At 35.3% G+C, this 27,384-nt stretch overlaps 4 protein-coding genes across 4 annotated transcripts; all 4 read right to left on the minus strand.

Moving 5' to 3' along the window:
- Positions 1-359: 359 nt before the first annotated feature.
- LOC100372652 (uncharacterized) lies at positions 360-2,468 on the minus strand. The gene is made up of 4 exons (XM_002731273.3): positions 2,346-2,468; positions 1,403-1,694; positions 1,169-1,302; positions 360-940 (listed from the first exon to the last, which is right to left on the minus strand). Exons 1-4 carry the CDS (start codon positions 2,407-2,409, stop codon positions 618-620), a joined length of 813 nt encoding a protein of 270 aa, XP_002731319.3. The 5' UTR covers positions 2,410-2,468; the 3' UTR covers positions 360-617.
- A 2,025-nt stretch (positions 2,469-4,493) lies between these two features.
- On the minus strand, positions 4,494-9,109 carry LOC100370146 (uncharacterized). Its single transcript, XM_002731257.3, has 5 exons — positions 9,037-9,109; positions 6,752-6,790; positions 6,215-6,473; positions 5,690-5,817; positions 4,494-5,338 (listed from the first exon to the last, which is right to left on the minus strand). Exons 1-5 carry the CDS (start codon positions 9,092-9,094, stop codon positions 5,151-5,153), a joined length of 672 nt encoding a protein of 223 aa, XP_002731303.2. The 5' UTR covers positions 9,095-9,109; the 3' UTR covers positions 4,494-5,150.
- Positions 9,110-11,678: 2,569 nt separating this feature from the next.
- Positions 11,679-14,057, minus strand: LOC100372802 (uncharacterized). Its single transcript, XM_002731274.3, has 4 exons — positions 13,917-14,057; positions 12,869-13,064; positions 12,383-12,525; positions 11,679-12,267 (listed from the first exon to the last, which is right to left on the minus strand). The coding sequence occupies exons 1-4, from the start codon at positions 13,975-13,977 to the stop codon at positions 12,146-12,148; spliced, it is 522 nt and encodes a 173-aa protein (XP_002731320.1). The 5' UTR covers positions 13,978-14,057; the 3' UTR covers positions 11,679-12,145.
- A 3,680-nt stretch (positions 14,058-17,737) lies between these two features.
- On the minus strand, positions 17,738-27,187 carry LOC144359013 (uncharacterized). The gene is made up of 4 exons (XM_078012295.2): positions 27,051-27,187; positions 20,174-20,354; positions 18,100-18,242; positions 17,738-18,005 (listed from the first exon to the last, which is right to left on the minus strand). Exons 1-4 carry the CDS (start codon positions 27,109-27,111, stop codon positions 17,884-17,886), a joined length of 507 nt encoding a protein of 168 aa, XP_077868421.1. The 5' UTR covers positions 27,112-27,187; the 3' UTR covers positions 17,738-17,883.
- Between the last annotated feature and the right edge of the window lie 197 nt (positions 27,188-27,384).

Below are 27,384 nucleotides of genomic sequence, written 5' to 3' on the forward strand. Positions count from 1 at the left end.
TGTGAATTATTTAACGAACAGCCGTTATTTGGTTTAAATTGTTTTTATTTTGTACAAAAATGTAAATGAGTCAGCGTGTAACAGTAATTATATGGTTACATGAATACAAATGTATAAATAAGTTCGTTAAATATGCAAAATAGTCCGCGTTTTATTTACGCTTAAAGCAGAGATATATATTTCATAGTCTAGTATTTTGACGAACCAGCATATTTGTGTGAAATTGAGCACATCGCAACAATGCAAGAAGAAACGCCGCAATGTTTTTATGCAAGTCCATTTATATTCCCCCCCTGTCCATTATATTCACTACAGTGGAACCGGGCGGCATTGTGTCTAGTTATCATATTCCAGTAGCCTTTGCAACTAATAATAGTTATATTAATGATGAAATTACCATGTCAAAACGACAGAAGGCTGAACAACGTCAATCAATTAATTCGGTTCAAGTGAAAATAATACTGTAAATGTGCTGATTATTGCGTCACACCTTGAATAATAAGCTTTTATATTGATGAAATATCGAAGCAGTATAAAAGGGGTTCATGTCCATACTTAATTTACAATGTTTAGACAAGTGCATCGACACAGCGTGAACACTATACCCCGGATGTGGACTAAACAATACGCATTGGTCTGGTTGTATATGGCGGAGGTAATTGCGCATGGAAAAAGTCGGTTTGTAGTTGTTCTTCTTGCTGTTGCCTTTCATGTTGTTGTTGCAATGGCGGTGGTGACGGCAATGGCGCAGTTGGTGGAATCGGTGACGTATGTTGCTGATGTTGTTGTTGCTGTGGCGACGGGGATATATGTTTCTCTTGTTGCTGTTCACACATTGGTGAACTTAAAGTTGACACATGCAGTTGTCGGTAAGGAGATCCTTGTAGCTGTTCCATCGTGATGTTGGCCGTACAACCAGATGCTGGTGAGGCTTCATGTTCTAGGGAAAAAACATCACGAACGTGAAATGATGGCTAGAATGTAACTAACGAACGAAACAGTTGTTTACAGTTGCATTGTGGTCATCAGAAATTAACATCTATTGTGATAATAAATTAAATGAATTTTCAAAGAATTCAAAATCGTTATGAAATAACAGGCTTGTCCCAAGATGTTTTGAAACGAATCGTAGAGGATGTAGAAACAATATTCTATTTTTTTTACTTACGGATAATTGCAGACGTGTCGGACGAGGATGAAGAACAGCAGATCCCGGTGTAGATAAGGACACCCGCAATTGTAATAGTAATGACAACGATGAATCCAAAAACACCACATATTATACCAATTATAACTCCAACGCTATACAATATAAAACATACAAAAAATTACAGACTGTAATAAAATAGATTATAATAGTATGTAATTCATCATTAAACATTGGAGTAATTAGAATACATACTCAACAACCCCTTCTTCTTCCTCTGTAGAACCATGGAAGCCATTAAACATGTGCGTGGAAGTTATGTTATCAGCGATATTGTTCCCCGTCAGACCGTTGCCATAGATCCCCTGTGTCGCTTTATTGCTTGTATCTTGTTCACGTTGATGGTCATCGTAATCACAGCAGTACCGAGTATATGTTTGTCCGCAACAATACATATAATTGGGAGAGTTGTACTCTAGAGGACAAAAGAAACCACTCCGCCATACTCCCGCGTTGTCAAGGAAACCAGGACAGTAATACGCATGTACTATGTGAAAAAAACATGGTATGTAGTTGATATATCTCATCGTTATATACATACTACACAATCCGATACTAGTATTCTCAAAACACTCGTATAGCGTATTTCTTCTTCTAATGTGTCACATTTTGCTGGCGTTCGGTCCCCGAATCTATAATGTCGTCAAATAGTTTTGTGATTTGAAACTTGTACTTTAATTATAATTAAGCTTACGGTGTAACTGAGCTGTGAGTACCATTGTACACATCAACCGTACCGTACCGGATAGAGAAGCTCACGCAAACAAACAAAACAATACATCACCGTGGATAGAATACACCTCATTAGATTTGCGACGTTTGACCTCATTTCAACTCCATATATTTGAGGTAAATTGTGACTCTTCCCGCCCCGCACATTTCGCCATATTTTACAGACATGCCATGTACTATTAAAAATTTTGAGGGGATCATGTATGGGATTAATTGCCATGATCAATCCCCGAAATAACTACAATCCACACTAGTAAAGCCGATAGTTCCATACACGCATGTTAAGCGTCAGTCTTGTCGTTACTAATAGACCACAATCATCGGCCTCCGCCATTGTTGGTATTTTTTATGTGATCAACCTAAAGTCTCAGATCGGAAGAAAAATAAAAACACGTTGTTTACTTACCCGTCACAGCAAAAAATAATAGTATGCAAACGATCGACATGTTGCCTGAAACCTCAGTGGCCATTTTGGGAAAATGCGTTACAGCACTGGCAGCTTATTTATATATACATGTATTACTCTCACTTCTATACATTCACCGACCATTGGACAATCAGCATCACGTGACATATGTCACCTGGACTTCCTTCTTGTTTTATTCGCTCTAAATCACCTGCATTTATGGCAAGGTTCGTTTTATTCAAAAGAACAAGACTGATTGTGTACCGATACTAGTAATTATCAAATACGTGAAGTACATTAAAATACGGAAACAAATTCGCGATGAATGTTTTTATGTTTGTGTTTTACTCGCCAACGTATGGCAGGGAGAAGAATGCGCCAGTCTCTTCCATTCAATTCAGGCTTTGGTGGAGACGATTTATAACCTTTCCCAGCATGCACTTATTCCCCAGGGAAAAATAAGTGACAGATAGTGTTTAAATTTAAGTATACATTTTATTTAACGGCTTGGGTTGACATACATTTGATGTACAGGCTCTGGATTTCAACACCAGCACAGAAGTACGAAACGAGCTGATAGACAGACGTATTTATTGTCAGGAAAACAAACGAGTAATATCAATCTTAATTTTAAAACCCATTTAAAAAGACATATATTAAGTAAAACATTTCAATGACACATTTGATGTTACCATGACGATGTGTTAAACTTACAACTGTAATAATACACAACTAACTGTAGATTTGAATTATTTGACATTCAGTCGTGTAGCTGTGCGTTCGTGTTCGTGTGAACCCTTTCCATCCACACGTGTATTATTGTAGTTTTGCCTGGATATCGCCCTCTCGTGGCAATATAAGTCAACCCTTGAAATCATCCCCAACTGGCGACATTGAAGATATGAGTTAGCTACACATCCATATCATGCAGAATGGAGCAAGATTGACGATTATAGAACTCTTAACTGTAATTATAGCGGTGCTCCCCTGCGAGACAGGAGAGGGCGCCAAAACTCACATACTGCTAATTAATTTGCATATATGACATATTCTAACATACACACCGAAATAGAACATGTCCTATATGCAATACAAACTCATTAGAAGACGAGGAGCATTTTCTTATCAGATGCAAACAATAAAAATAAAGGCTGGATTTATTTAATGAGCCAAGTATGCAAAATTATCAGACAAAATGATTATCTTACCAACAAACTAAAATAATAAGCTAATCAGAGAAATCTGTAAATTGATAACTGATATCATATACGAAAATGTGTCAATTCTTATTCTGTTGAGATTTTCCTTTATCTTTCTGTCGTTCTGTATTGTCATGTAATCAAAATCCCACTGAGGATACGAGTTCAATTAACAATATATTATTACGTGTGCTGTACAATATATATATACCTTATACTGTACAATATACCTTATACTGTACAATATACCTTATACTGTACAATATACCTTATACTGTACAATATACCTTATAATGTACAATATACCTTATACTGTACAATATACATTATACTGTACAATATACCTTATAATGTACAATATACCTTATACTGTACAATATACCTTATACTGTACAATATACCTTATAATGTACAATATACCTTATACTGTACAATATACCTTATAATGTACAATATATCTTATAATGCACCTGAAATTTCACTCATGATTCATCGACTCAAATCCAGACCTCTAAAAACCTGGTACTTTTATTGGGGGTATTATTAGAATCGCATTCTAATTTGCGGGTGACTCTGATAATACGCAGTTGCTAAGATACTCACTATGCAATGCAGGCCCACAAAACATATCTCTCTGTGTGATCTCGCGAGAATCCAACAATCATGAGAATACGCTGCGAGAACAAAGAGTTAGATGATTTTGCTTCATGGTTTTAGATCACGGGCAGTGCTATACATATTTATAGAAAATACCAAATGTTGATATGTTCCGAAAAGTAACGCCTCTGGCATCTTGTCATTTGATCTACCAGGAATTCAATGTCAGTTACCATGTACTCGTGTTTGTGGTCTCATATTGGCCAATATCCGAACGAACACTACTCAGTCGGACATTATGGTATACATACTACACAAGCGTTAATAAAGATCACAAATACAAACATTGGAATAGACATAAAACAGATTTACAAGAACAGAATGAGATTTTGTAAGTAATAAAAATAATAAAATGCAACTGATAAGTATCTTAGATTACCTGACGACATGAACAGTATCACTACATTGAAACACTAAACAACTTGTCTATGAAATAGTAAATACAACAACGTCATGAAGCCTTGTGTACGAAAGAGGTATGAACACACACAGAACTGCCAAAAGTCTCGTAATATATCGGACCATATCATTTACATGAATTATTCATAGGAAATAAAAATATTTCATGCTATACAATCAAATATAACGTTCATAATCCACATCTCTGTAAAGTTCCACGATACCGCAGACATTGGTAGTTCTCATTCAGGGACTATATTGTGTTATGTCAACAAGAAAGTTCAAATGCAAGCAGAGCTAGTAATGTTAATATGAAAATATGGTCAAGAACACGGCATATCGATAAATGAAATAAAAAATCAGCGTTTTCAGCAACTTATTATATATATACATATATATATAGGCCAGTCATTAAACGACATAATTTCATTCATTAATATAGAAAACAGTCTTTTACTACATCAAATCCGCCTCCCGAGAGGAGGGTTGTCACCACATCAACCCTGCCTCCCAGGGGAAGGATTGTCACTGCAGCAATATGACAGCTTATCTAAACTTTTACAGTGTAAGCAGTCGATGAGGGCGCCTGTGAATACGAAGTATAAACCATATGTTGTTGCTGTGGTGGATAATATGCTGGTAGTGGTTGTTGATACACCATAGTTTGAGCCTGAGGCGTCCCCGCTGCGTACATTTGAGATGATGTTACAACTGCCGTCGGTGGTGGAGCTGAATTACCTGCAGCGTAAAACACAATATACTGATTCAAATACCGTTTGTAATTGACAAACATTTATTCTATGAATAAATAATTTACTCTAATACTTATAACAAGGTACTGAAATAGTACTTTAATAATTTATTCCAATATTATAATAATGTGCTCTAATACTGTAACAATAACAAGTTGTAAAACACTGTTTTGAAAAAGGTTACGTAACTACCAATCAAGCCACAAACAAGTTTGCAGAACTACTCATCAAGCCACAAAGGTTATGTAACCAATAGCCAAGCCAGCTACCGAGCAATGAAGTTGCATGACCACCAAAGAGAATATTTATACTACAAACACATGAATTATATACTTACGTATAATTGTGGTATCATGGGTTGATGTTCGACAACATACGCCAGTGCAGATCAATACTCCCACGATCACGACAATTATAATAATAATAGCAATTATGCCACATATTACACCCACGATAGTCAATATGCTACAAAAAAAAGAAATAACAATATATTGGCATATACATTACCGCCATATAACGAAGAACGGAATTGATTGATTGATTGATTTATTGGTTTATTTATTTATTTATTTATTTATTTATTTATTTATTTATTTATTTATTTATTTATTTATTTATTTATTTATTTATTTATTTATTTATTTATTTATCTACGTATTTATTTACAACAGCGATTTCAGCAACATTTCAGTAGATATATTTGGATGACAATTCCACGACATGAATTATTTTTAGTCACGAGATAGATTAAAATCAGATTAAGATCGATTTAACATGGTCTTACCGCCAGAAGTTGCAAAGATGTAAAAACAGTACATTCAGAATGTGTGGCGATATTTGTATTGGGAAATTGTCTACATACCTTGTAGCCATCACATTTCCCATTTCAGTGAAATCATTGACCAAATCATTCAATGAATTATTGTTATTGTTCCAATTGAAATCCAAGTTGACTTTGCTGCTTGATTGATAAGTATCATAGTCACAGCAATATCGGAAACCTTCTCCACAACAATACGTTTCAGATGGCAGGTCGTATTCCTGTGGGCAATAGAAACCCTGCTGCTCTACACCGTAAATGTTGTAATAACTCTCACAATAGCCTTGATCTGAACTTGACACTGAAATACATACGTGGTAAGTATAACATATACATAACATAGAACAATGGATAGTTGAAATAGTAGTACAGAAGAGCTATGGTTCCTCCCCTAGACTTGCGTATAAACACAAATGCCATGGGAGGGACCATAGCTCTTTTGTGTCGATACAAATTCTGCCTGAAAATAGTAGTGTATGAGAAATGAGTAAAATACCAACACAAGAAGAGTTATGGACCCACAGCTGAATGACTTCATGACGGATAATCGTGACACGTGACATTTATTATGATACGTACCTGAAACGTTCCTTTGTCCATTGCTGATTTGAAGATGACCTAAAGCAAGATGAAATGATTGCTTGATTTGAGGATCATTTTACAAATATTTATATTACATATATTCCAAGTGCTATATTACACATCATCTTCAACGAACATACACCTTCCCCAGCTCTCATCCTGGCCATGGTGATCCAGTATTATGATGAGTTATTAAATTTCTGAATACACCTTTTTTATGCATCTTATTTCTGTCATGGGGATCGATTATTACAATTTGTGAGTAAACATGTCCAAACCTATTCACGATGTCGCCCATGTAGATATGCAATTTGTGAACACACACATCCTCTACCCCACTATGATCTCGATCATAAGGATAATAAAATTCAGTTGTTTCAGTTTGTGAACACACACATCTTCTACCCCACTATGATCTCGATCATAACGATATTAAAATTCAGTTGTTTCAATTTGCGAGCACACACATCCTCTACCCCACTATGATCTCTATCATAACGATATTAAAATTCAGTTGTTTCAATTTGAGAACACACACATCCTCTACCCCACTATGATCTCGATCATAACGATATTAAAATTAAGTTGTTGCAATCTGTGAACACACACATCCTCTACCCCACTATGATCTCGATCATAAGGATAATAAAATTCAGTTGTTTCAATTTGTGAACACACACATCTTCTACCCCACTATGATCTCGATCATAACGATATTAAAATTCAGTTGTTTCAATTTGCGAACACACACATCCTCTACCCCACTATGATCACGATCACAACGATATTAAAATTCAGTTGTTTCAATTAGCGAACACACACATCCTCTACCTCACTATGATCTCGATCATAACGATATTAAAATTAAGTTGTTTTAATTTGTGAACACACACATCCTCTACCCCACTATGATCTCGATCACAAGGGTAATAAAATTCAGTTGTTTCAATTTGTGAACACACACATCCTGTACCCCACTATGATCTCGATCATAAGGATAATAAAATTCAGTTGTTTCAATTTGTGAACACACACATCCTGTACCCCACTATGATCTCGATCATAAGGATAATAAAATTCAGTTGTTTCAATTTGTGAACACACACATCCTCTACCCCACTATGATCTCGATCATAAGGATAATAAAATTCAGTTGTTTCAATTTGTGAACACACACATCCTCTACCCCACTATGATCTCGATCATAACGATATTAAAATTCAGTTGTTTCAATTTGCGAACACACATCCTCTACCCCATTATGATCTCGATCATAACGATATTAAAATTCAGTTGTTTCAATTTGTGAACACACACATCCTCTACCCCACTATGATCTCGATCAAAACGATATTAAAATTCAGTTGTTTCAATTTGTGAACACACCCATCCTCTACCCCCACTATGATCTCGATCATAACGATATTAAAATTCAGTTGTTTCAATTTGTGAACACACACATCCTCTACCCCACTATGATCTCGATCGTAACGATATTAAAATTCAGTTGTTTCAATTTGTGAACACACCCACCCTCTACCCCCACTATGATCTCGATCATAACAATATTAAAATTCAGTTGTTTCAATTTGTGAACACACACATCCTCTACCCCACTATGATCTCGATCGTAACGATATTAAAATTCAGTTTTGCAATTTGCGAACACACACGTACTCTACCCCACTATGATCTCGATCATAAGGATATTAAAATTCAGTTGTTGCAATTTGTGAACACACCCATCCACTACCCCCACTATGATCTCGATCATAACGATATTAAAATTCAGTTGTTTCAATTTGTGAACACACACATCCTCTACCCCACTATGATCTCGATCGTAACGATATTAAAATTCAGTTGTTTCAATTTGTGAACACACCCATCCTCTACCCCCACTATGATCTCGATCATAACAATATTAAAATTCAGTTGTTTCAATTTGTGAACACACACATCCTCTACCCCACTATGATCTCGATCATAAGGATATTAAAATTCAGTTGTTGCAATTTGTTAATACACACCCTTCCCCAATCCATGATATAGAATGATCAGTGTATGGTAGTTTGTTCTCTCTCTCTCGTAGAACATACCTTGCTGTCATAGTCGCTCATTAGAAAGTCAACCAGTGAGTGACTCTCCGACGCCACTGCTAATAGGTAACGATTTTCGCGTTGTATCGCCGTTAGAGATGCGACGTATTATTTGGCTATACTAGTATTCTATTTGTGGCAATGTTAAAAACATGTTTTTAGCTATGAACAAGCAATACTCACCTAAAAAGAAAATAACCACACAACCAAGCTGCATGGCAACCATTTTTGCTGCCGCCATCTTGTATGTTTGACCTCAATTGTATTGTGAGAGTTATTATTATTCAGTACGTGTATTGAACGTGCAATTTCAAAAGCGTTTTCTATACAAATGACGTATGACGTCAATCTACCTGTCTACGCATGCCCACAATCGACAAAGACAGACGACCATAGCAAGTCATTGTCGTATAATGAAGGGTATTCAGATACGGGTTTCAATTACCGTCATTTAATAAGCACTGAAAAAAACATTCCACTTACAATCTACAACACATTCTACGTAGGTAAAGGGAGCGTTATGCTTATTTACATCAACATTCTTGGTATCCACGGAAAGTCTTTCATGTTTTCATGTATTTAAATGGCCTTTACGGAACAGTTTCGAGTCGCACCCAGTTCGGCCAAGTTTAAAATGACCGCATTCATGTTAATTGACAATATAAGGTTATTCGATCATCTTTATATGAAAATTTGTGTACCGAAAACTCTGTATAATGTTGTGTACGACGAAGAACCAGTAAACATGTTGACACTCATATTCAAATAAATATAAATAGATTTATTTATTATATATTTGGAGAAAAAACAACATTTTTTCGATGCAGTTGGCGTAATATTTTTATTTTGTCTTTTTTATATTGAAAATGCTTTCTCACTCAATATTAGTGTCGTGTTGTCTTTAGTTGTCAAAATCAGGTTCTTCAAATATGTAATTCATACACAATAAATTTTGAAACTGTTTTTTTGTTTATATGATATATTTACACTGAATTAGGATTGAGTATACTTCACCCTGCCCCAGTCTAAGCCTAATATGAGCTTGTTTAGTCTTAGTTTAACATTCACGTTATCATATCTCCGTGTACCAACTGTTTTTAATAATCTAGCATAAAATATTTAAAGAAATGTCGGCGGTATTATTAGCAACGATTTTTGTTCTTTTGCATACAGATTGTTAATTTCTAAAGTTAATCACCACATTCTAAGGCAAACAAGCTAATGTTTATTTTTTTATTTTGAGAAGATACGTACAAAGACATTGTCATTGTGCGTTTTCCATTTGGGATACTGAAGACGTGAACTTGATCAGATTGATTTCATTAAGCAACAACAACAACAACAAAAATAAAATATATTTATACTTTAAAAATTTTTTTTAATGAAATTTATATATAAATTACACATCTCCTCACATCATTAACAAATACGACTCTACTTTGCCGCGCCCTTTTTGGTTTTGTGTTTGCTACGGCGATGGGAAAGTAATTCAACAGAAGTCTTTGTGATTTACCCAATAGAATAAAATAGAATAGAATACAATAAAGTAGAATATAATACAATATACTACAATAGAGTAGAATCTGATATATACGGAATATAGCATTTGCGATCAATTGCATAAAAAGACAAAAATACTAGACACAAAATTAAGAAGGAAAGATAAAACTCTCTTTTGAGAACACATTTTTGTTAGGGGTTCAGACCACTTTATAGGTCCGATGGTGGGTATGACATTTTAATGACTAAAATATGTTTTATAGATTCAAGTTAATTATTTCATCTCTAATGTGCTGCGCTGGAAAAGATGCACAGTGAGGGAGGGTCACGTGACGTCCACTGCTAAAGCACCAAACTGTAAGTAGAACCTTGAAGCTTGTGTTTTAGCTCCATCGTGGGAAGATGACACAATTTACCAATGATTGATGATCAGCAGGATCAACTTTGTTTACACTACAGGGCGTAATACACACCCCGTACAATGCATTTGTGTTCAGTCAAAACGTTGAGACAACAATGTCATTGCATTCAGCCATTGGGTTGGGCGATAAAGGTAAACGAACTATCAAGGTACTGCAGTACTCAGAATTACCTAAGTTATATATACCTTGGTATATGTTTCTGGCCGAATGTTCTCGAGGACGAGAAGAACCTGTTCGAGTATTTAGCCCGGGGTACTTAGTTACTTTACGTAGAATTTTCTCTTCAAATCAAACACTGAAATCAACGCGGTTAGGCGAAAATTAACGATGAACTCACACTCTGTCTATGATACAAGTGCCAACGGTACGTACACTCAAACACACAGGTGTCCCATGAATTGTGGAGCCACCATTGGATTAACTTTTAATATCGTTGAATTAACTTTTAATATAGTTGCGATATGAACTCGATTAAAACGCGTTCCTATATAGGGTTGCGTTTTAATTGGAGTTTAATTAAACTCAATTACAATGCAATACAATGGAGAATTGCACTTTAATTAAGTTTAATTAAACTAGAGTTGAAGATCCCGTCGCTGAACATAGAAATGTTTGCGAAGCTTAGGTTTAGTATCGGGGTAAGGTATGGTACAATTATATTAATAGTATATATAAACTGTACCATACTTTCCCCGATACTAAACCTAAGCTTCGCAAACCTGACTTAAATTCGATTAAATATTACTATAAATTATGAAACATTGTGGAGCCCCATGTTTGGGGCTCCACTTGTACAAAGTGCTCCACTTCTACGTCTATAATTACAAGTGGCAACGGTACGTACACTCACACACTCTATAATACAAGTGGCAACGGTACGTACACTCACACACTACAGCACAGTTTTTCATGAAAAATAATAAAAGATATATATTCTTTAATATGTGAATTCAAACCATATACAAAAACTATTTTACACAACCACATGTAAATCTTTTTATAATTAATGTATGCTAAACAAGCAATGATTGTCATTGTAGAATATGAAATCCTTTCTTCAAACATGACATCGGTGATCAAGAGACATTGACACGTCGTTATTCTCGGATGTACGCGGAATTACTGGATTCCAGGTTAGGTTACATGGCGTCATGGCTAAATAAAGTAAATGTGGCCACCGTAACGTCAACATTTTGAAAATCGGATCATGCTATTGACTTGACAATAATCAATCATTTTTTAAAAATCGAACGTACAATCATCCGTGCGTTAAAAGTGAGCTGCCAATTGTATGTGATTAAAAAAAGATATACTAGAAACTAAAGAAGAGTTGGACGGAATCGCTACGTGGTTCAACCCCGTTCATCCGATCACACCGGGGAGGTCTCAGTTGCCGGAGGTTGTTGATATGCCGGTTGAGCTGGCGGTGGTTGTTGATATGTTGGGGGCGGCGCCTCGCTATACACAGGAGTTGGTTGAACTGCGTTTCCTTCTGCAACGTACAAAAAGAATAATTTTAATAATTACGTTATTTTTGATAAATTCAACATTATTTGTTCGATAAAAAAAACAAGAATTAATATGAACACACAAAGTCTTGAACTTACGGACGACGGTTGTAGTAGTGGCACTTTTGCTGCCTGCAGATGCAGCTGCTCCAACACAACAGCAACAACATATTACAATGCACACAATAATGAGAACAATGAGTCCAATTACACCACAGACGATACCAATGATAATACTAGTACTATAATAAAACAACGTAAATTGGTCAGTAAATGCACGATATACTTTCATACATACTTATATAGAAATATATTCACTAAAAAAATAAATATCAGTTTATAAAACATTTTCTCGCCCATTGGCTATTATGATACGTATACAGGTGAATATAACAACCCGAAGTGTCAAGTTTGCGAGAATCTACTTTGAAGTAAGTCAAATTGTGGCATTCAAGCTCAGTTCAAAACGCTAATGCAATTCAACACGACAGTACAACAATGCTGATCATTCCACATGTCAGATCTTTTACCTTCGCATAAAGAAACACACAAAAGTAATGTGAACACTAATAAGTAAATACTCACGCTAATCCTGCCGCTTCCTCCAAATCGTCCCCCCAATCGACCCAATCCTGGGCATCATAAGAAGCCTGGTCACAGCAATAGTAGTACGTAGTACCAGTGTTGCAACAGTAAGTTAATGTTAGGGTATTACACTCCTGCGCAGGCTGAGTTGTTCCCCAGGCGTCGACATAAGAATCACAAGATCCGCCATATGCTCCTAAAATTTAAAAATACAATCATAAGTTAATATGCGCTGGTGTATGGAGACTGTGAAAGATATGAGAATTACAATTTCATTTTGATGGTCATGTTACGGCTCAGAATAATAAGCAGCTTACGGCGTGACCTTGAATCTTCGGTTACCGCAACGACCTTCGTTTGGGGAATCCTTACCTATCATCACGCGTAAATTTATATATGAGATGTATCAAGTTGCCATAGCAACGGTAAAATATCTATTTTTATTGAGTCCACCACTCGTAAAATAATTGGTGGCCACTTTTTTTCAGTGCCAAAGATTTGTATATAGTAAAACATCGTCGAGAAAAAGTGAGGAATTTCATGACACGGATTGGTTAAATGGTATGACCACAATTGCCAGCGACTAATAAACGTACACGATGCAAGCATAGATAGGGAGAAAGGCTTTATAGTTAACTATATGAGATTAAGATTATTAACTGAATCTAACTGACAGGCAATCACTCATATTTCTTACACATAGAATGATTAATAAGCGTTACTAATATACGCTACATTTCCAGCGTTGGACTTGTACTATGTTTAGCGTAGGCTGCGACCATGTGTCTCAGTGGTACGTCGTTACAGACTATATTTTACAACATCCAACCATCGCGGTAACCGACCCATGAAAAATAATTTATATAAATAACTGATAGTTGAGACTGGTATCTGAAATATAGTACTTTCTCATTTACAGTATATTTGTTTTTGTTTTTTCGTAATCCCACCTAGCAACGGCACAACTTTACACACACATACCTAATACGGTGAGAGCTATTTTTAAGGTGATATTTAATTTAGAGGATAAAACCCAAAGAATACTTGCCTCCAATATAGATGAGCATAAGACAGCATAAACTGGAACCTAGCATCTTAGCAGCACTCATTTTACCTGTTGCGCCTTGTGTACCTTGCGTAGGTCTGTCAACAAACCTGAGCTCGGTGAAACCCCCAAGGTGAAAAACCCAAAGTGAAAACGAGGTTTAGCCATTGTTTTCTTTCAATACCAGTCACAATACTCCTCTCGTTCCTACTGGGCAATCACAACCAAACAAATAGTCGTTTCCATGCAAGAGTTATAGTCATGCGCATAGCCCCTAAATTTTTTCATGTAAAATTGTTCCTATATACTCTCTTGTTAGTCTTGCATATTTTATGTTCATGTAGCTTACATTCTCCTCTTTAAAACCAGGTTACTTGTTCTTATTGAGGTTTTATGAATGTACATGAAACACTTCCACTTAGATTTGGTTGGTTTACGTTCATTTTTCAAGCTAGGACGAAGCGGCATTGGCGACGAAACAGCCTGGGACGAAATGACATTAGAACGAAACTTCGTTGAGACGACAGATCATTGGGACGAATCACCATTGGCACGAGATAGCGCTGGGACAAAACGGCATTGGGACGAAACAGCGTTGGGTTGACACCGAATCTTTCTAATCAATATAAATGTATTAGACGAATACGATTCGATCTACTTTGTTAAGCTATAGACAGATACGAGACATTACACAGAGTATGACATTATTAGTATGCTAGACCAACAGGCGATGAATGTGCGACAGAATACCCGGTGTGATTGGTAACTTGCGACAATGCTGATGCGAAGTTATCCGCTGTATCTCCTGAGACCAAGGCGTAGCTCGCAGATGAAAAGATGAGCAAGCGGATACCATTGAGGTGGTTGCGAATAGATATCGTGCATGTGAATGAGTGACCGAGAAATTTAGTGTAGCAAACAGTAGTTTGTGTTGTAGCTAGAACTGGCTGAATGCAAAAGAAACGCCAGAAAAGGAGGATTTCAGAAGCAAAGGATGAGCGAAGTGAGCAAGAAGCAAACCAAAACAGTAAGCGGAGCTGACCTACCTGCAGCAGTGAAAAAGAAAAATACCACGAATAAGAAAGAATGAGTGAACTGGAACACATCCTTAGATACATATTTTCTTAAATGCCGAAATGTGGATGGACAGCTCAGAGATTGAATTCGAAGCGTGTTTGTAGTACTGAGTCACTTAAGTGTAATAATGTGTAATTGTAATAGTTTAATTCATTAAATTCAAGTTTAAGTATATTTTTTCCTCATTTGTAGTTCATTTTTTTAATTTTCGTTTATTGTCATATATCGATTTTTATCCATTCCAATGGATGTTAAGTGATTAAATATTATTATTATTATAGCATTATTATAGAGATTATTTGTATGCGGAGACATTGCCAATTATGGGACAATTGTTTGAGTGCAACAAAGACTACAAGTAGTTCCAAAGCATTAACCCATGTTGGTAATGTGACACCCCACAGCGTGAGAGGCTTGCATCTGTATAGACAACAGTGTCTTGCGTGACCTTGATTGTGTGTGTACGAACGAAACACCTTTATAGTCCAGTAGAAAGGTCCTTAGCCATAAGAGGTCTTTAAGAATATCTGAATGTTCAAAACGTGCAGAACACACAGAAATAAACAATTAGCCCAGACGAAAAAAAATTATGACAACAGACCAATGTGTTTCTGTTTTTCTGCGTGAGAACAAGTTGACCTATTCACCCAGTTAGATAGCTCTTGATGAATTTGTGAGTCTCAACTTTAGTTTATTTTTTTCTCATGATCAAAGGCCGTAGATGTTCTCGCGTTGATTGTAATGTCGGAAATGGCATGCCGAAATGGATATAGCCGGGTCTTAAAAACAGCCCAGATTTAATCCGTACATAGCATCATTTCTTAGCTGTGCGTGAACGCTACTAATAGGGGAAATAGGGAAACTACTTCCATATACTCTCATTACACAATCAACCCCTAAATAAATAAAGGTAATTGTTTTTGAGAACTGAATAACCGTGGTGACTACAACTATAAACCATTTACCACATACTATATTCGTTTTATTTCATTTCTGCTGACTATGGTGCAGTTACCCGGAGAAAACATTTACTACATTTAGGAGAAAACATTCAGGAGAAAACATACTGCACAAACAATTCATACATGAAAACTTACACCAGAAAAATGTAAACGGAACCCGTAAACATATTATGAAAGGAAATAATTCAATCTGCTGGGAAAAATTATCTCGGATCACTAATTTTATTAAACGTTAATACACGAAAGCACTACCAACTAGTCGTACTCAGTTCCATACATGACGGCATTCAATATATATACTATTGTTGTGATTTTCGTTAGTGAGTTTATGCGTATGTATGCAACATTTTTAATCACTTCCTCGGCGAGGAGTTTTAAGCGTTTTTAAAATAAAACTAAACAGTACAACAATCATTCCAAAACACTTCTTGACAGCTTTACACAATTGGAGACTGAAACCATCCAATAATACAGACAGAATGAAATACTGAGTACTCAATATTGTCATAATTTGTAAATTGATTGTATAAGTATTAGTCACCTTCATACGTCATAGCACACCACATTTTGAGGTGTATAATTCTCAAATAAACGTGGGCATGTAGGATAGTTGAGTTGGACCTAACTCGATGTTCACGCAATGCTAACTACACCAAAACTCTATTCACAATACGTTGCGTTGTTTGGGCTGTAAAGTGTCATCAAACGAATTTTGTCTCAAAGTATATCAAAACCAAATATTCACACAATTTATCAAAATACGTCCATTCACTAATAAACTGTCAACTTTTCAATACACAAAACAAACGGAAACAAATAATAAATAACGAACTTATTTGCTAGATTATGCGTTCTAAAACAGGGGTGATCGACGTATAATCTGAGTTTATTATCCGATTTAAGACACTGCGTGATTGGTTAAGGAAGAAATATTTGCAACATTTTGTCAAAATTCCCCAACGACAACTTCAGAGTCTAATTCAGAAAATCATTGTTGTCTGTGTGCCAATGCAACCGTTATTCTCCACTCCAATCTTTAAGAGCACATAATAAAACATTTTTTATTATTTTAACAACTATCTACAAACTACACGCCTTCTTGAATAAAGACGTTTTTCAATGAATTTTAAATAAAGAAAAGTTAGAACTGTTTGTAACATTATTTGGCAACTCTATCCAAAAACGCAGTGCACAGAAAGCAATGTCTCCACATGTAGTTAATCTCGATCTAGGAATAACCAGTCTGAAAATGACATAAATTCAACTCTATATCTACCAGGAAATCTCATCAAATATTGCGTAATACGGTCATACTTCCTGCAATGTGTAGTCTGGCTGCAAAATTGTGTACTTTTTGAAGTTTTGACTTTTGTGAATTTGTTATACCAAAAAATAATTTCAATAATTTATTTGGACAAATATTTCCTGATCTCAGACCCTGAGCAGTCATGAAATGACAATATTCGCTAAAATGGTTAATCATAATAACAATCATACGAAATTCAAAATTAAAAAGTGAATTTAAATTCAATACAGAGTCTATGATACAAGCGGTAACGTGTCAATAACAAAGCCTTTACGGAATCGCAAAATTGAATATTCAAAATGTCTCTATTCTAAACAACGTAAACTATTAAAATTTTGAACAGATTCTATACTTATAGAATGAACTGCGGTAATATGTATCATCTGCTCAATTGGATATCATATCTCACAACTATAAACTTATTTTTAGTCATCTGAGTGCAAACTAAATGAAGGATTATTTGAACAATTACTGGCAATTTGTCCAAACAAGCAATGATTCTTATTGATAAATACGGTTTGGCCGTAACATATTATCATCTGCTGGACTATGTCTATATGTACGGACTATATCATATTACATTGAATGTAATACACCTTGAACAGAAATGCAACGTGGTTCAACCCTAAACTGGGGAGGTCTCGATTGCTGGGGATTGTTCATATGCCGGTTGAGGTGATGGTGGTTGTTGATATGTTGGGGGTGTAGCGTTGCTATACACAGGAGTTGGTTGAACTGCATTTCCGTCTGCAAAGTACAAAAAGAACATTGTTTTGAATAATTACGATATTACATTATTACATACAGGAATTATTATGAACACACAAAGTCTTAGACTTACGGACGACGGTTGTAGTAGTGGCACTTTTTCTGCCTGCAGATGCAGCTGCTCCAACACAGCAACAACGCCATATTACAACGCACACAATAATAAGAACAGTCAGTCCAATGACACCAAAGACGATACCAATGATACTACCGGTACTGTAACACAACAACACACATTGTCAGTAAATGATTCACATGTCTCCTTATTGCTCTACACTCACTGGACAGTATTGCTCTCTGTATACAACACGTTTAGGAAATGCACTTCCTTATCCTAATAGCTACGTAGTTTTAGCTCTCTGTTCTATACGAAAAGACAATGGTTAGTCACCGACACAGTCACTTTAGAAGATCGCCATCAATAAATGACAGTCACATGTACCTAAATATAATTACACCCATTCCACTATTGTGTATGTATAGAAATAAATAATTACTCGACATAAAATTCGCAACTCAGAATTAAACATGAATCATATAAACATTAATTGGAAACAAATGTATAGCTTTATGATAAAAATGACAACAGACACTAAAACAAGGGAATTCCAAGTTTTAAATTCTTCACAATATTTTATACAAAAATCTTTTATGAGTGTCGTTATACAATATCATACTGGAATGACTTGTTATTTTGTTAGGGGCATCCAAGCAAGCTCTCTATGGTTATTTCTGATCCAGAGGAATCACTGCTAGTGAACTTCATTTGTTTGATGGTAAGGAAACATGTATACATCAATGATGGATGGTGGAAAGCCAAATTTAATGTTTTTTGTTTTATCTTTTATTTAAATCAATTTATCAGTGTAAAAATATCAATACAGGAAACAATAACAAGTAGGAACTGTACTTTAAAAAAATGGGTTCCTATAATAACATATGTGTGATAAATCTTTGTATTTAACATGGCAACTACGGGTTTGTACTTTCAGGTTTTGTTTAATTTCTGTACGATAAACTTTATACAGAACATGTAATTTCCCAGATAATCTGTAATGTACTTATCAGAAATTATCGAAATTTACCCAATAAAACTTCTCTAAAAACAAAAAAGTACAACTAGAAATCAAGACACATGGTGAATTAAGTACCTCGTGGCCTGACGGATTTTGATAATCCGCATTTAATGAACGGTAGTAGTATTTCCAATCACATCTGAGCACTTTCATATGTAATTTAAACAATTTTCAGAAGACTGTTTTGAAACACTTCAGAAAGCAAAGTCATCGACGATGTTTCAACCCAAACCACCAGACTATAAGTGTTTTGCAAAGTGTTAATATATAAGGCACATTTGTGTTCATAAAAGTAACTAAAATACTTTTCTTCTAAATTGTTTTATCTTGAAGTACTTCCTAAAAAAACAAACAAACAAACAAACATACAATGTATCAAGGTAAAACACCCAACTATGCATGTTTTATAAGTGTTTATGTATAGGACATGTAAAAAGTTCATAAGAGTAACCAAAACACTTTTCTTCCAAACTGTTATATTTTGAAGCAATTCTAAACACACATATAACATTTCAATGTTCGAGTTAGTAAGCTGGATGACGCAGCGCTAAACTGGCGTTAATTCCATGTGATCTAATCATTATATCCATTTACTTTACAGCACAGCTCTTATTCTATTGGTGGAGCCTTAGTGTCTCTGTTACAAGCACTTGTCAATATTCAGTCTGTGTTTTGCGGAAAGTACTTTTCAAAATGTTGCGATGATAAACACATATTTCAATACATATTTCTGGTGGGAACTCTTTTCAAAATGTGTGTCTAGTGAAATCACTTTTCAAAGACTTGTGATAGTAAACACCTCATTAAAACATGTCTTCGGTTGAGACACTTTTCTACGTGTCGTGGGGACAAAAATGTGTCATATTTTAAAACACCTAGATTTACAGTGTAGAGTTAGTCAATCGAGGTGACTGGTTTCGCATATCGTAGTCTAGAGTTAATAACTCGAAGTGAGTGGTTTCGTAACCTAGAGTTAATAACTCGAAGTTAGTGTTTTCGCGTATTGTTTTAGGAGTGTTTTTAGGAGTTTTTCCACATTATGAACACCTATTATGAATTAAATTTACTTACGCTAAACCTGTATCAGCTTCAAGACTGGTGCCCTGGGCATCATAAGTTGCTTGTGAACAGCAATAGTAGAATGTGGTACCAGTGTTACAGCAGTATGTTAAAGTTTCGATATTGCAATCAAATCCAGCCACAGTATTTCCAAAGCCATCCGTATAAGAGCTACATGACCCGCCATATGCTCCTGAAAATACAAACAAAATATAAGTTGGTATTTGAGGATGTTGAGATATGCTAGAATTATAATTCTATTATGATTAAATCATGTCTTGTATCGTTTCAGACTACTAATACTGCAAATTATCAACGCGACATTATTTTTCATATAATATGTACCACGTTTGTTTATGTGATTACGATTAACAGCCGCACAAATTAACGCTATTATTATGGGATGTTCACAAAGAAAGATCAACGGTGCACAATATTATAGGCATACTCTAGGCACTCTAGGCTATGCACTGTTTCTCGTGTTTGGGTGAAATATCCCTAGAAATGCAGAAAATGCCCAAGAAAAACACGCATCCCCATACTAGAAAAAGGTATAAAATGTCTGGCAAAATTCAGGTTAAATATATTACTTTACTTTAGTTAATTATGTATTTATACTCGCCGAGTACGAGCATTGGCAGACACCAATAGCGACGTAACTCACACAAATCATACAAATTCAGTGATTTGCGATCAAAGGTTTGATAAACACATGATAGAAATTCCAGAATGTAAACGAATATTATACAAGTAATTGATATGTTCGGCAATATTCGACTGAGCTTGAAATAATGGGACGAAAAAAAGTGCAAGGGTGACACGCATTTGACCTATGTAAGCCAGACTAACCTTTATAAGATAAGTAGTCTGAGCTCTAAGATAAGCCAGACTAACCTTTATAAGATAAGTAGTCTGAGCTCTAAGATAAGTCAGACTTACCTTTATAAGTAGTCTGAGCTCTAAGATAAGCCAGACTTACCTTTATAAGATAAGTAGTCTGAGCTCTAAGATAAGCCAGATTAACCTTTATAAGTAGTCTGAGCTCTAAGATAAGTCAGACTTACCTTTATAAGTAGTCTGAGCTCTAAGATAAGCCAGACTTACCTTTATAAGATAAGTAGTCTGAGCTCTAAGATAAGCCAGATTAACCTTTATAAGTAGTCTGAGCTCTAAGATAAGCCAGACTAACCTTTATAAGTAGTCTGAGCTCTAAGATAAGCCAGACTTACCTTTATAAGATAAGTAGTCTGAGCTCTAAGATAAGCCAGATTAACCTTTATAAGTAGTCTGAGCTCTAAGATAAGCCAGACTAACCTTTATAAGTAGTCTGAGCTCTAAGATAAGCCAGACTTACCTTTATAAGATAAGTAGTCTGAGCTCTAAGATAAGCCAGATTAACCTTTATAAGTAGTCTGAGCTCTAAGATAAGCCAGACTTACCTTTATAAGATAAGTAGTCTGAGCTCTAAGATAAGCCAGATTAACCTTTATAAGTAGTCTGAGCTCTAAGATAAGCCAGACTAACCTTTATAAGTAGTCTGAGCTCTAAGATAAGCCAGACTTACCTTTATAAGATAAGTAGTCTGAGCTCTAAGATAAGCCAGATTAACCTTTATAAGTAGTCTGAGCTCTAAGATAAGCCAGACTTACCTTTATAAGATAAGTAGTCTGAGCTCTAAGATAAGCCAGATTAACCTTTATAAGTAGTCTGAGCTCTAAGATAAGCCAGACTAACCTTTATAAGTAGTCTGAGCTCTAAGATAAGCCAGACTTACCTTTATAAGATAAGTAGTCTGAGCTCTAAGATAAGCCAGATTAACCTTTATAAGTAGTCTGAGCTCTAAGATAAGCCAGATTAACCTTTATAAGTAGTCTGAGCTCTAAGATAAGCCAGACTAACCTTTATAAGTAGTCTGAGCTCTAAGATAAGCCAGACTTACCTTTATAAGATAAGTAGTCTGAGCTCTAAGATAAGCCAGATTAACCTTTATAAGTAGTCTGAGCTCTAAGATAAGCCAGACTAACCTTTATAAGTAGTCTGAGCTCTAAGATAAGCCAGACTAACCTTTATAAGTAGTCTGAGCTCTAAGATAAGCCAGACTTACCTTTATAAGATAAGTAGTCTGAGCTCTAAGATAAGCCAGATTAACCTTTATAAGTAGTCTGAGCTCTAAGATAAGCCAGACTTACCTTTATAAGATAAGTAGTCTGAGCTCTAAGATAAGCCAGATTAACCTTTATAAGTAGTCTGAGCTCTAAGATAAGCCAGACTAACCTTTATAAGTAGTCTGAGCTCTAAGATAAGCCAGACTTACCTTTATAAGATAAGTAGTCTGAGCTCTAAGATAAGCCAGATTAACCTTTATAAGTAGTCTGAGCTCTAAGATAAGCCAGACTTACCTTTATAAGTAGTCTGAGCTCTAAGATAAGCCAGACTTACCTTTATAAGATAAGTAGTCTGAGCTCTAAGATAAGCCAGATTAACCTTTATAAGTAGTCTGAGCTCTAAGATAAGCCAGACTTACCTTTATAAGATAAGTAGTCTGAGCTCTAAGATAAGCCAGATTAACCTTTATAAGTAGTCTGAGCTCTAAGATAAGCCAGACTAACCTTTATAAGTAGTCTGAGCTCTAAGATAAGCCAGACTTACCTTTATAAGATAAGTAGTCTGAGCTCTAAGATAAGCCAGATTAACCTTTATAAGTAGTCTGAGCTCTAAGATAAGCCAGACTAACCTTTATAAGTAGTCTGAGCTCTAAGATAAGCCAGACTTACCTTTATAAGTAGTCTGAGCTCTAAGATAAGCCAGACTAACCTTTATAAGATAAGTAGTCTGAGCTCTAAGATAAGTCAGACTTACCTTTATAAGTAGTCTGAGCTCTAAGATAAGCCAGACTAACCTTTATAAGTAGTCTGAGCTCTAAGATAAGCCAGACTTACCTTTATAAGATAAGTAGTCTGAGCTCTAAGATAAGCCAGATTAACCTTTATAAGTAGTCTGATCTCTAAGATAAGCCAGACTAACCTTTATAAGTAGTCTGAGCTCTAAGATAAGCCAGACTTACCTTTATAAGATAAGTAGTCTGAGCTCTAAGATAAGCCAGATTAACCTTTATAAGTAGTCTGAGCTCTAAGATAAGCCAGACTTACCTTTATAAGATAAGTAGTCTGAGCTCTAAGATAAGCCAGATTAACCTTTATAAGTAGTCTGAGCTCTAAGATAAGCCAGACTAACCATTATAAGTAGTCTGAGCTCTAAGATAAGCCAGACTTACCTTTATAAGATAAGTAGTCTGAGCTCTAAGATAAGCCAGATTAACCTTTATAAGTAGTCTGAGCTCTAAGATAAGTCAGACTTACCTTTATAAGTAGTCTGAGCTCTAAGCTAAGCCAGACTAACCTTTATAAGTAGTCTGAGCTCTAAGATAAGTCAGACTTACCTTTATAAGTAGTCTGAGCTCTAAGATAAGCCAGATTAACCTTTATAAGTAGTCTGAGCTCTAAGATAAGCCAGACTTACCTTTATAAGATAAGTAGTCTGAGCTCTAAGATAAGCCAGATTAACCTTTATAAGTAGTCTGAGCTCTAAGATAAGCCAGATTAACCTTTATAAGTAGTCTGAGCTCTAAAATAAGCCAGATTAACCTTTATAAGTAGTCTGAGCTCTAAGATAAGCCAGACTAACCTTTATAAGTAGTCTGAGCTCTAAGATAAGCCAGACTAACCTTTATAAGTAGTCTGAGCTCTAAGATAAGCCAGACTAACCTTTATAAGTAGTCTGAGCTCTAAGATAAGCCAGATTAACCTTTATAAGTAGTCTGAGCTCTAAAATAAGCCAGACTAACCTTTATAAGTAGTCTGAGCTCTAAGATAAGCCAGACTAACCTTTATAAGATAAGTAGTCTGAGCTCTAAGCTAAGCCAGACTAACCTTTATAAGCAGTCTGAGCTCTAAGATAAGCCAGACTAACCTTTATAAGATAAGTAGTCTGAGCTCTAAGATAAGCCAGACTAACCTTTATAAGTAGTCTGAGCTCTAAGATAAGCCAGACTAACCTTTATAAGATAAGTAGTCTGAGCTCTAAGATAAGCCAGACTAACCTTTATAAGTAGGCTGAGCTCTAAGATAAGCCAGACTAACCTTTATAAGATAAGTAGTCTGAGCTCTAAGATAAGCCAGACTAACCTTTATAAGTAGTCTGAGCTCTAAGATAAGTCAGACTTACCTTTATAAGTAGTCTGAGCTCTAAGATAAGCCAGATTAACCTTTATAAGTAGTCTGAGCTCTAACATAGGCCAGACTAACCTTTATAAGTAGTCTGAGCTCTAAGATAAGCCAGACTAACCTTTATAAGTAGTCTGAGCTCTAAGATAAGTCAGACTTACCTTTATAAGTAGTCTGAGCTCTAAGATAAGCCAGATTAACCTTTATAAGTAGTCTGAGCTCTAACATAGGCCAGACTAACCTTTATAAGTAGTCTGAGCTCTAAGATAAGCCAGATTAACCTTTATAAGTAGTCTGAGCTCTAAGATAAGCCAGACTAACCTTTATAAGTAGTCTGAGCTCTAAGATAAGCCAGACTTACCTTTATAAGATAAGTAGTCTGAGCTCTAAGCTAAGCCAGACTAACCTTTATAAGTAGTCTGAGCTCTAAGATAAGTCAGACTTACCTTTATAAGTAGTCTGAGCTCTAAGATAAGCCAGATTAACCTTTATAAGTAGTCTGAGCTCTAACATAGGCCAGACTAACCTTTATAAGTAGTCTGAGCTCTAAGATAAGCCAGATTAACCTTTATAAGTAGTCTGAGCTCTAAGATAAGCCAGACTTACCTTTATAAGATAAGTAGTCTGAGCTCTAAGCTAAGCCAGACTAACCTTTATAAGTAGTCTGAGCTCTAAGATAAGTCAGACTTACCTTTATAATATAAGTAGTCTGAGCTCTAAGCTAAGCCAGACTAACCTTTATAAGTAGTCTGGGCTCTAAGATAAGTCAGACTTACCTTTATAAGTAGTCTGAGCTCTAAGATAAGCCAGATTAACCTTTATAAGTAGTCTGAGCTCTAACATAGGCCAGACTAACCTTTATAAGTAGTCTGAGCTCTAAGATAAGCCAGATTAACCTTTATAAGTAGTCTGAGCTCTAAGATAAGCCAGACTAACCTTTATAAGTAGTCTGAGCTATCACCTTTTTCGTATCATGACTCTGTTACGGTGTGACCTCGAATTTCATGTTACCGTAATGACCATTGTTTGGGGAGAAGGACACTCGTGCATATTAAAGCGGCACCGTCGTAGGAACTGCGCATGACTATCCACGGTTCTATTAGAGATGGACCACTAAATTTTGAAAGGGAGGTCAAATCTTCAACCAAATGCTGTATTAAAGTTGGCACCACGAATTGAGTTCAAAGCGTCACAGTTGTCACATCTTTGTATGATTTTTGTATGAACAATGCATTGTACACACAATTTGTAACACGAATGTGACTCCTTGCGTTGGATCCATGTTGAACTTAACACAATGCAACGATTGTTGTGTTGATTGAAGGTACTTTAACCATAGCTTCCTCATAAATTCATATTAGAAATAATGTACCATTTTGGAACCAAATTGTTTGATTGGCTCCTATAGTAAATTATTTATTAAGACTTGATATATCATTATGTTAAGACTACTAGTATTACATGAAGTAATAATAATATTGGCTCATCATACATGCTATATAGTGACTATAATGATGACGACGTTACAGACCAGAAAAAGCAATAAAAAATTCAAATAATAAGATAAGGTAAAACAAATCGAAATGCAAGATCAGAAAGTAAATATATAATAGTTATAAATATTGATCTGCCATGTGAAATATGGTCAGTAGGCAGTGCGAGAATAAAGTCATACAATTTTCTGAATTCGCACAATGAGTTCTTCAGTGTTTTGAAACATAATGCTATACCGTGTGAAGAAATATATATTGACCATTTCAAGTTACATAGTTACCTTATTTATGTCACGGCATTAAAAGCAAATTTTTAAAAAGCAGTGAAGTATAACATATAAGAATGCTCAAAAATGTTATAATCCGATTGCACGTGTATATCGCAATCAATAGTTATGTCACAATTTGTTCACTGTGATAATCTTTAAGGTGATAAATACATTCAGAATTGTCCTAAATCGTGATGATTAACAATAATACTTTGACCATTTTTGCAAAATATTGACCATAATATATAAACACAAGTCACGTCATGAGTCCCCGTTGATTCAGTAGTAAACTAAACTGAAATTGGTCAGCCATTTTGAGTCAGGCCATCGAACAAATGACATGATGTCTAATGTAGTTGTAAATTTTGGTTACGATAGTTGTCCATAGAAATATCTCAAACTGTAAGAATGTCCACTTTCTAATATTCAGTGTCTGTACAACTACCCGAGTATACTAGACAACGCTGAACTATTTGAACGACTGAGCAAATTTCAATCAGGCAACCATTGTTTTGAAATAGGAACAGACAAATGAAAAATGAAAGACATGGGTGAGAGCAAGGCTAAATTATTATTTTTGTTATTATTTGACATGTTTATATTCTTATACATTTTTATGTCATTGAGTAATATTTTATATTTTGTTTTTTTAATGAATCTTTTTTCATGTTTACATGTTTATACTTTTATACTACTTTACTTAATTCATTCTTAAGCATTTTCAAAGTAGGTCAAAGATCACCCCGATGAACATGAAATGAAAGACACTGTAAGCGAAATACTATAACACAAAGTCATGCAACTGAAAAGATATAATTCAATAAATCATCAGAGTCACTGTCACCCCTGTCGGCGTTTACAGCAGCACGTTTTTACAGAGAAGAATAAAAACCCAAATACTTGCCTCTAATGCAGATGAGCAGAAGACAGTATAAACTGGAACTTAATATCTTAGCAGTACCCATCGTTTCTGTTGCGCAGGGTTTATCTTGCGTAAGTTTATCAACAAACCCAATCCTGGTATAACACCCAAGGTTAAAACAGTGTAAAGCTATTGATACCGTTTAACGGTATTAACAATACCTTTCTAATCTAAACGGACAATACCAAACAAATAGGCATACAACAGTTTTAGTTACGCTTAATCAAAATAAATATTATAAAGATTATTACAATGCTTTCTCATAAGCAATTAAAATGTTTATTTATTTCATATTTTGTTATTGAAAATATATCGT

This window comes from Saccoglossus kowalevskii, chromosome 2 (assembly GCF_978046115.1).
Source record: "Saccoglossus kowalevskii chromosome 2, keSacKowa6.1, whole genome shotgun sequence".
NCBI lineage: Eukaryota > Metazoa > Hemichordata > Enteropneusta > Harrimaniidae > Saccoglossus > Saccoglossus kowalevskii.